This window comes from Rutidosis leptorrhynchoides, chromosome 1, assembly GCF_046630445.1.
Source record: "Rutidosis leptorrhynchoides isolate AG116_Rl617_1_P2 chromosome 1, CSIRO_AGI_Rlap_v1, whole genome shotgun sequence".
Classification (NCBI taxonomy): domain Eukaryota; kingdom Viridiplantae; phylum Streptophyta; class Magnoliopsida; order Asterales; family Asteraceae; genus Rutidosis; species Rutidosis leptorrhynchoides.
The window spans coordinates 645,128,742-645,140,352 of NC_092333.1; the positions used below are offsets into that span (position 1 = coordinate 645,128,742).

The 11,611-nt window shown below is 31.4% G+C and overlaps 1 protein-coding gene across 3 annotated transcripts; it reads left to right on the forward strand.

The window, feature by feature from the left end:
• The first annotated feature begins 1,328 nt into the window (after window positions 1-1,328).
• Window positions 1,329-3,206, forward strand: LOC139885734 (uncharacterized). 3 transcript variants are annotated; one of them, XM_071869486.1, is made up of 2 exons: window positions 1,329-1,417; window positions 1,881-3,206. In XM_071869486.1, the coding sequence occupies exon 2, from the start codon at window positions 1,913-1,915 to the stop codon at window positions 2,960-2,962; it is 1,050 nt and encodes a 349-aa protein (XP_071725587.1). In that variant the 5' UTR covers window positions 1,329-1,417; window positions 1,881-1,912; the 3' UTR covers window positions 2,963-3,206. The 3 variants fall into 3 exon arrangements, with proteins under 3 accessions (XP_071725587.1, XP_071725588.1, XP_071725589.1); XM_071869487.1 differs by having other exon boundaries at window positions 1,331-1,412; XM_071869488.1 differs by having other exon boundaries at window positions 1,402-1,417; window positions 1,874-3,206.
• The last annotated feature ends 8,405 nt before the right edge of the window (window positions 3,207-11,611 follow it).

Sequence of the window (11,611 nt, forward strand, 5' to 3'; positions counted from 1 at the left end):
TTCTTTAATATACTCCCGAATCGTCTCGGAATGATGTAATTTACGTAGACGACTCATCGCATCCTTTTGAGCATTCTTGGGGTAGAATTGATTCTTAAGTTCAGTAAGAAAATCATCCCAAGTATCAATAGTAACCGTACCTTTCTCAATATCTCCATATCGACGACGCCACCATAACGCTGCGGTATCCTTCAGGTAACGGGTTGCCGTCTTGATCTTCATTGCATCATCCACTATGTTGACTCCCTCCAAGTATTGTTCCATCTCCCATATAAAATCATCAACCGCTCGGGCTTCCCGCTTCCCCACGAACGGTGACGGCTTGGGAACGTCCACCTTCAGAGCATTGCATCCAGTGTTGCCACCCCCACTAGCCATGTATCTCAAACAAGAGTTCATGTTGGTTTGTAAATCCACGAGGCGTTGGTGAATAGTGGAGACCTCCCCCTCCATTTTGCCTCGCAACTTCGTAATCTCACCATGAGCATACCCCTTAAGTCATGGATCTCACGTCGCATGTCAACGTCTAGCACGTTGATTGCACTCTTGCAATCATCTTTCAATTCGTCAAAGTCCCCGTCCAAACCATCCAAACGTTGGTGGACGTCTTCGACCTTTGCTTTCACGTCGTCCATGGATGTCTCTACATCCATGATCCTCTTGTCCAAGTTTGCGACAAAGTCTTTGGACATACCTCGGTTCTTCTTGGCTCCTTGGCGAGTCTCTACCCGACCACGAGTCTCATCACCCATCACACCACTTGTTGCGCTCACATTCTTCTCGGTCTCGGTTGCCATCTCCTTGAATCAACCTGGCTCTTGATACCAAATGTCACGGACTTATCTCGATAAGCTCACGTGCGACACTTAGTCTCTACTAAGTCAGCCTTACTCGGATCTTAAATGATTCAAGTAACCAAAAGAGAAAATATTATAAAACAAGTGGAATTGAAGAAAATACTTATATTGCTTGAGAATGCTTTACAAGAGAGAATGTTTGAGATTTGAGGTGTGGTGTGCCAAATGAGGCCACCCCCTATTTATACTACTCTTACATCAAAATGGATGGCTATGATTAAACTAAATCAATGGCTATGATCTAAGTACTAGAAACTTCATGACCTAGAAATATCTATGGAGTTTCCATACCATTTCATGGAAGAATCAAGGAGAGAATTCTAGATATCTTCCATATGCTTCTTGGACCTTCCATGATTTGGGTTATAATCTTAGTGGGTTGGGCCACAAAGTTGTCAGGTTGTGACACTGTGGAGACGTGGAGTATTAAACATTAAACATATTAATAAATAAATTTTACTTAAAAAAATTATCACAGCCGCCTTCTTTAAACCCTACTTGTATTGTATTCCCTTTTCCTAACGAATCCTCTGCAGCAGCTTCTTCTTCTTTCAGGTCAGGTTAGGGTTTCTTTTCTCAAAATAATTTAGGGTTTATATGCTTGCTACTATTTGTAGCTCGATTGTTCTTGTAATGTTATTGTCTAAGATTGCATATGACCTGCTTTTTTTTTTTTTACGTTTCTAATTTCATCTGCTTTTAGGTTTGATTAATCAACCATTTTTATTTTTATGTGTTTAGGTTTTAATCTCTTTAATTTTGTGTATAGTACTCAATATCATAAATTGTTGATCTCCGCTTCCTATGATGTTACTGTCTGCGATTGCATATGACATGATTCTTTTCACGTTTGTTTTTAATCTAATCTGCTTTTAGGCATAATAAATTGACCATGTTTATATGTTTAGGTTTAATCTGCTGCTACACTCTTTAATTAAATTTGTTTATAGTACCCAAATTTCATAATTTGCTACATGTTAAACACTTTAAATTTCTTACAGTAGGTGATTGGTTAGTTTTCAGGTTTCAGCTGATATATAAATTCACTGTTTGTAATGACGAAGAAGCAGCAAAAAGGAGCTGTTGATCTCAAAGCATTAATTCACGACCACACACAGTTTTTCGATAAGCTAATCGAATTAATCCCTGCAAAGTTCTACCTTCCTGTAGATGAAGATTCTAAACCGTGGGTCCAGGGCCTTAGTAAAGTCAAACGTGCGTCTCTTAAACAACAGACACGCGAAAATATCAAGAAATCACGTCGTGATCGCCTTGACCCTGAGAAATCACAAACCACAACTTTAGATCTGTTGAAGAAAAACATTAGTAAGATTGAGAAAGCTGATAAGGATTCTGATGAAGAAGATGATGATGAAGAAGAAGAGGAGATTGAGATTAAGGTGAAACCGATGTCAGAATTTGATGGTGAAAGTAGTAAAGAGTCGGTTAGTTACGAGGAGTTACAAAAGAGGTTGCATCAAAAGCTTGAAATGCTTCGTGCGAACCGAGGTCAAGGGAAACGAACGATGTTGATGAACGAGAGAAGAGAAAGTGGTGATTTTACTGATAAGAAACGGAAACGGGAAGATCGTGATAAACGTTACGGTGGTAAAGATGATAAAGATGCTGTTAGTGGTAGTGAAAAAGGTAAGGAAAAGGTCGAGGCGGATTTTGAATTTGGGAAAGTGAAATTGGGAGATGAAGACGGGAGTAAGAAGAAATTGAAAAAGGGTTCAAAGGTGAAGGAATTGGAGAAAGCGCAAAAGTTGAAAGAAGCAAAGAAGGAAAACGCGGTGGTGGCGACAAAGTATTCGTGGAAAGCGGCGACTGAAAAGGCGATGGGTGTGAAGGTACATGATGACCCGAAGCTTTTGAAGAGGAGTTTGCATAAGGAAAAAAAGAGGCGGGAAAAAAGTGCGGGGAAATGGAAAGAACGGGTTGAAACGCAGGATAAGTTGAGGGAGGAGAAACAGGCGAAAAGAAGAGGGAATATTGAAGAAAGGGCGAATCAGAAGAAAATGAGGAAGATTGCGAAAAGAGAGAAGAAGCTTATGAGGCCGGGGTTTGAAGGCCGAAAAGAAGGTTATATTGGTGATAAGAAATAGGACGGGTTAAAAGGTAAGTTAAGGTTGTTCTGTTTTTGGACGACCCTTTTATTTTGCTTGTTATAATTATCATTAGCCTACTCATTTTAAATTATGTTTCACCTTGGCTTTAGAATTTGTATCTTGAGATTGGGAGTTCTGTTTTTCAATATAATGTGGTTTGAAGATATGGCAATATGTTCTTGAATTGATTTTCTTTTTGATACAGGAAGTGGCTAAAATGTGCCAAGTTTTGATCTTTTTAGTTATGTATGCTTCCTATAGCTGATTTTTTTTTTTTTTTTTTTTAATTTTAACTTTTTGTTTGTACCAACAACTTTAGTTTCAACAGAATATGATTTGAAGTCAAAATTAGTTTGTATTGTTATAGAATTACGAAGGAATGATATTGTGGATGAAGAGGACTTGAAAATATGTTTTTAAGCACTTTTTTACGTACAACCTTCTAAATAGTACGGAGTATCATTTATCTTTATGATGTGTGATTTAAGCGATGGATTCTCGAAATTTTGTTTCTTTAGTATATATAAGTAAATGTGTGCAACAAATAGTTGCCATACAGTTGGGCAGTTCATTTTATTTTCGGTTGGTGTTGTTTAATAGTTTTGGTTGTGGTTGTAGACATGACAATTCTGTCAACAATGCCGATCAGTGGTCGAATGCTTTCACAACGAATAATGCATTTTCTGCAGGTCCCAAGTTACTTGCAGTTTAATGGATTGTGAATTGTGATTCTCATATGACAATATATCGGTATGTGGTGATTATTGTGCCCATTTTAATTACGTGATGTATTTTGTTTGTTGTTTTGGGTGGTATAGTGATTAAGTTCTTACCAACTAAACATCTTTCTTAGTCCTTTGAATTCAATTTCTGCTGTACTTTTGTAAAGAAAAAGATACACTGAATGAAGGTTCTCGATTTGAAATTACTGTTATATTGTTTACGTTTTTTATTCTGTTATTTTCGTCATCTGCTGCTGCCTGCTGATAAGACCGACTTGTAGCTTCTTGTTAACATGTTAAGTGGGTTTGTGTTCTTGTTTATTCTGTGATATGATTCTCGTCATTGCCTAAGATTATTATATCTGAATTAGCTCAGACAAACATCTTGGCTATTACTGTGGTGGTTTGGGAACAAGGCTGCCGCCTACACTTTTGGCCCCCTTCATTGAACTTCATGAAAGGGGCAAGTGGTCAGGAGCCATCAACCACCACTTGAGATTGGAGTTGGTAGCGGATCTGCTGCTGCACTACATGTGATGCCTGTCACATGAACTTATTGTGCAAAGTTGGGGGCAACAATTATGTTCGGACATATAGGATACATTTCAAATACTGTTCAATTCATGAAAAAGATGCATTTTTTCTAGATGCGTTTATGAAAACGGTCAATTCTACTTTAATATTAAAATATGATTATGTACATCTTATCTCTTGGTATCTTGCCCTTGACAGAACTGAATGGTTTTGTTGTTATAAAAGGATGGAATTTAAGTAGCAAATCACATTGAAAATTCGATGTGATTTTCTAGATTACTACTACACTGGTTATCTCCTATCTTTATTTTATTTTGTTTAGTATGACACTAAATAAATTTAAAACATAACTTTATTTCAAAACCTTTACTTATAAAATTGAGTTTATGTTATTACTTGGATTCAGCTTCAATTTGTATTTGTAAGATAGATTAGATTCGGTACAGTAGTTTAGGATGATGATGATGATGATGATATGAATGTGATTTTGAAGATGATATGAATATGAACACTAACAGAATATGATGCATAAACTTGTTTATTGATCTGACAGTGTACAATTATTTAGTACATGAATTCAATCGTAATCACAATTAAATTCACGGCTTTATTCAGCTAAATAAATTCGATATTGATCAATTTGATTAGTCTCAAGCTTAGCTCTAGTCTTCAAAGAACTTGAGAGAGTATTTGGGGAAAACACCTTAAATGTGTGTAAAGAATAACAAAGGCATAACTCATTCTAAGGGTGGAGATGGTATTTATACCTGATACCATATCCTTACATATAAGCTATTATTCATCAAGTCTAGCCTAATAAACCTCTTAATCAATCATAAATCAATATCTATGATTACTAAGAATTTTTACTCCCAACTATTTACACCGTAAAATGACAATGAATCGAAAATATATCATGTTGTGGTATACATGTATCCATATCCATTTAATTATTGATCAGCTTTATTGATGTATAAATTTAGTGCAATTCAAAATACGAGAAATAATAATAAATTCTACTCGTATTACAAAACTATTTAACTAAACTTAATCATACACTAGATAGATAGATATATTATAGTAGATAGATATAGAAGGTCCCAGATTAGTGTACATGGAACCATGTATCTAACAAAGTAGTAATCTATAATTAAAATAGTTAAGGGGATTTTTCAATTTGAATTTGATTATAAGAGCATAAGGAGTCGTGATACTGAGTTTAGTGTCTAATTTCAGTGTTAAGGTAGACACTGGAATTTAACATTAAAGGCAAAAGTAGGAAAATAGTTCAATGTTTAATTTCAGTGTCTAATTCAGTGGGGAGTGGTTCAGTGTAAATCCAAAGTCTTGCACTCGACACTGAAGCCCGATGGTGGACCTCGATGCCGGTTTACGCAGGAAGGGAGTCGATGACGCTAGGTTCCTGCCGTCGTATGAGCAAAACAACGAAAAATGGGTAATGACTCTGTGTGCTCTTAACTAAAAAGATAATAAACTTAGAAAGATAAGCATAAACTAACAAATCTCAATGGAAATTGAAACTATAACTATTATAACAGTAAATGACACTATGATCCTCTCTCGATTCTAAGTATTCCTTAACTAATAAAGTTTAATTTTTTTTAACTACAAATAATAAGATTCAATTAACTCTTGTTAACTTTAGTTTATTAACTAATTCAAAATCTAATTACTTATACTGTGACTCAACCCAATTCTACTCTCAAAAAAACCAAACTATATCTATCACCGGATGTATCCATAGACTGTGCAAGCTAAAACGTAACCATTCACCAACTAATATGTATATACAAGTCGTTTCTTAATGAGGAACCCTCCTATGAACAAGCACATTGGCTCGTCCATAGCAGTTGAACTTTGGACATCGGGTATCTAGGCGTCAGGTAAAAGACCTTCCATTGTAAATCTCTAATTAGGCTCAAGAAGACATTGTCAAAGATTAACTCGCGACTTATAGCTCCACTAGGAGTCCTTATGGCCACTTGACACATGTAAACACGTAATTGCCTAGATCATTTAAAATGTTGAAGCATAGGTGTTATATATATATATATATATATATATATATATATATATATATATATATATATATATATATATATATATATATATATATATATATAGTGGTAGGATCAAGAGGGAAGTAACCATTCGGGGGGAAGCGGGGGGAAGCAAAATTTTTTTTTTTTTTTTTCGTTTTTTAAAAAAACTTTGTTCACGAACATTATAGATGAGATGAAAATATGAACATTTAGTAGAGACACTTTGTGATAAATGTTTTTATTTTGGTGGGAAAACGCTCGAAGAAGTAATATATAACAATTATCGTGTTTTTCGAGCGTATTTTGAGATTTTAGCTATTAGGGTTTAGATATTAGGGTTTATAGGGTTTAGATATTAGGGTTTAGGGTTTAGATTTAGGATTTAGATTGAGTTTTACGGTTTAGAGTTTAGGGTTTAGGGTTTAGGGTTTGGTGTTTTGGGTTTATGGAATAAACCCAAAACACCAAACCCTAAACCCTAAACCCTAAACCCTAAACTCTAAATCGGACTAAATTTTACTTCACAAAACATGAAAAAAAACGTTCATATTCTTCACGAACAATATTATCTTGAATGTTATTTTTGTCGATCGTTTTCCCGCCTAAATAATAACATTCATCACGAAGTGTCTTTTCTAAATGTTCATATTTTTGTGTGATCTTGATGCCGGAAATTTTTTTTTTAAAAAAAACGAAAAAAAAAAAATTTGCTTCCCCCCGCTTCCCCCCGATTGGTTACTTCCCCATTGATCCTGCACATATATATATATATATATATATATATATATATATATATATATATATATATATATATATATATATATATATATATATATATATATATATATATATATATATATATATATGTCATAAATTACGTAAACGATTAAAAACTATGATTAAATCAGTGAACACTATGAAAATCATTTACACTACATGACTCGACCCATGATCCATCCATGATTAACAAAAATTAACACAAACGATTAATCATAAATAAAAACCGTAAACAAAGACACTGTCGTTGGTACATTGGTTCTCTCTCCAGATTTATCGCCACCATCACCACTGGTAGCGAGTTGTAAATCAAGTGTCGTTAAACATTAATGACAATAGTGGATCTTATGATCAAGCACAAAAACAAGCCATCACAACATAAACTCACAAGATTAACAATCTGACACTAGGGATTATTACTACAAACACAAAAAGTTAATATTCAAAGGAAATCATATCTTACACAAAGAAATAATTAACATGAGTTTACCAATAGTTATTGTGAACAATCATCCGTATGAGTAAATTGCTTTCAAAAGAAATAACACCCAACCAACCCATGTGTTACTTGGCTAAAATAATAGCTCCTCAGATAAAGAAATGTCCCATCATAAACTCCTACGATGAGAATATAATCTTTTTAAATCTGAAAATTGGTCCAGGTGTCCACCAATGCTTTTGCCGTCTCCCTCTGTTTCTTGGTTTCCAATATGCGGTGATAAGACTCTCCCAATTGTCTCTACCATAAGTTCCCTACTGTTACATCAATGGTGAGGTGTGTTTTATTTTTTCCTCATCACCTCCTCTAAAAATATAACAATGATTTTTGAGGTTATATATTTAGAGGTGGCTCAAATTTATAAAATGTATTTATAGATCATCCATATTTAAATATAATTTTTATTATCATACGAATTTACATTTTGTTGAATATATCGTATACGCGTAAAATCCTAATCGAATAGATGTAAAAAAGACCTAAATGATAACTATTTATTTAAAAATTAGCATTATTTATATTGTTGTACTATAGATTTTCCTAATACATGAATGTTTTTATTATTTTATATTATTTTATTAATTTTTAGATATATTTGGTATATATTGAATAAATTTGAATTTGTAATTTGCACAAGTTACGTCGACAGTCTTTGTTACTACGTCGTTAAATTTTTTCATTGAATTTGGACGTGTGCCACGCATGTGAGAGTGTTTTTGTCATTTGTTTATTTGCTTCTTAATCTTCTTGCCCTGCATGAGAGGTGATGGCTGTTAGAATGAAACAAATCGGATCAGAATGGCTCACCATCATCATTTCCTTAATTAGAAGATTTGTATAGCTGTGCAGCAAGCTCCAACGGCTAGGTCTTCACATTGAATACCTACCATATTTGTTTAGGCTCCTCTCCATAATTAGAATTGTAATCCCTGTATAAATAGCTAGCATTCTCCTTGTAACAAAACACACAATCAGTATACAAAAGCTTCATACAATCGTCTATATACAATTCTGTTTACTTTTTAATATGGCATCAGAGCTAGTGTAGTGACCTTAATCAAACTACACTTTCTGCTTCAATCATTTGCCCTTTTTTCTGATTCAAATTAGCTACCATGTCCGATGGAGACGGCAGCTACCAATCAACCAGTGATTTGGCTAGTCAATTGACTAGTTTTCTGAAAACCAACATGTTCCAGCAACCAAAACTTTCAGACACTTTGAAAATAAGTTTAAGTCTGAATAGTTCAAATTATGTCCTGTGGTCAAGGATGATTAAGTTTGCCATTGGAGGAAAATCCAAGGACCTCCTCAATCATCTACAACCAACCCTCCAGAAACTACAGATGAAAAATATGAATAATGGGAGCAGGAAGAACTGATTGTGTTTTCTTGGCTCATTCAGAACATTGAACCAAATTTAGCAAGCAATCTCACCGAATTCCAAACTGCAAAAATGCTATGTGTGACAACCCGGAAATTTCCAACCAAATTTAAACTTTAATCTTTATATGTTTTCGACACGATAAGCAATATTTGTTAAGTTAAATTGCAAGAATTTTAAACTATGTTCATACATTCATTCAACCTCGACCATGTTCCAACGATTCACGAACCATTAAACGAATATGATTATATATGTATATGTGTATATATATTATAACTTGAAACGTAAACAAAATATTAGATTAAATACTTTATATGATTGTATCTGTTTCAAAATATTTATCAATGGAATTAGAAGATAAGATCAAATGATTGAATTATCAGATATATTGAATTATGATTACAAGTCTCTGTTGAAAGGCCCACGTTGATTTGAGAAATCTTTCCATTTTAACAATATTCGGAAAATGGTAAAGTGATTTATAAATAAGAACAAATTGTCAATCATTGAGAACTAGACAAAGGATAGTGGAAGATTGAATCTCATAAAGACTCGATTGATCTATTTAGTTTCAAACGTACAAAAACGTTTTCAGTTTAAAAAGAATTATTATTAAAACGTATATAACTTTTATAAATATCTAGAACCACTTTTGACAACTCATTACTTAACTAGTATGATAAAGATAACGATATTTATATTTTATTTTATTAAATATATATAACGATTTAAATTAATATTATATATATTTATACGCGTATTATACGTACATAGTTTTATACTTTTACTATACTTAAACTTTACCTTTACTTTATTTTTACTTTACTTTAACTTTAATAATTCACTTTAATAATTCATACTTTAATAATTCACTTTAATAATTTATACTTTAATAATTCACTTTAATAATTCATACTTTAATAATTCACTTTAATAATTCAAAAATCTATTATAAATAGAATTCAATAGGTTTCATTATTTCATAGAAACTTGAAAATATTTTTCTCTAAACTCTCTCAATCGATTTACATATATATATTTACTCCGTATTATTTCAAGATATTATTAGTATACATAAAATATTACGACGGAGTGCTGTCCGAGTGATTTCGAAATTGTTTTTCGAGTAGGATATGATTAAGGAAATTATGGGTTATAGCTATGGAGGTGATTGAGTATGGTTCATGGGTATGCTCGTGAGGTCAATATAGTGTTTATCATTTCCGTTGCGTCTACGTACCTTTCCTGCAATATTGAATCTCAATATTGATACGTGAGTACTCATAATTTAACTTTTACATACTAATAGTGTATCCCTGACTAGTGCTCGAGTATTTAGGATTATGCATGCTTGTACTTTTGATATTGCCCTTAGACAGGTTAGGTTGAATATTGAATTAGTTACACTTGCGGTTGAGATAAGGTATAAGATATGCATGTCCTTGGAAAGCTAGCGAAAAATTAAGGACTTTTCCATTAGATATCGAATGGTTTCGATGAACGGATTAGAAGTTATAATCAATTGAATTTTCGATATTTTTATTAAAAATGATTATTATTATCGTCGTTCTAGTTTTATCTTATTATTATCATTATTATTATCTTTATCAATAAAAGGGATTTATCATTAAAAATTGTTATTTTTTTTTATTATTACTATCGTTATTATCGTTAAAGTTATAATTAGTATTATTATTATTATTATTATCCAATTATTATTATTATTATTATTATTAGTATTATTATTATTATTATCATTATTAATATATATATATATATATCATTATTTAAAAATGGATATTGTCATTGTTATTATTATTATTACTATATTATCATTAAGATAATTATTAGTATTATCGTTAAAAATGTTATAGTAACTATCATTATTAATATTAGTGTAATTAAAACAAATATTTGTAACACCTAATTATTTTGATTACTATTATTATCGTTATTATGAACACGATATAAAAGACGATTAAAAGCTATTAAACGAAACGATTAGGAAATAATGAGTAAGAGTATCATGATGAAATTAAAATATTATAAGATATTGATTTAGATAAAATTATCGTTCTTATTATTTTTATCATTACTATTATTATTAAAAATATCGTTAGTATTAAAACTATCATTTTAACAAAAATTATCATTTTAATAGAAATGTCATTGTTACTATAAAATATCATTATTATTATTATTATTTTAAATAGAATTATTATTTTAAAGATAATATTAAAAATTATCGTAAATATTAAAGTTATCATAATTAGAATTATCGTTTTATCATAATGTCATCTTAGTAATTATAAATATTGATATTTTTATAATAATAATAATTATTACAAAATAATACAACTTTTACTTACTATCATTATAGATATTATTTTATCAAATAAATATGTGATACAAACATATTTTACTACGTGTAATAACTTACTTTAATAATACATATCATATTATCTTTATGATATTAAATGAACCCTATAAATTTTATTACTTAATATATATAAAAGTATATTATATTATATAAATTTAATATAAAATTTTATTTATTAATAAATAAATTATATTATTTACTCTAATAAATCTTTTAAAAATATTTAAAAATATAAAACGACGATATTTAAACTATATATTAATCATGTATAGATTTTTGGAAAT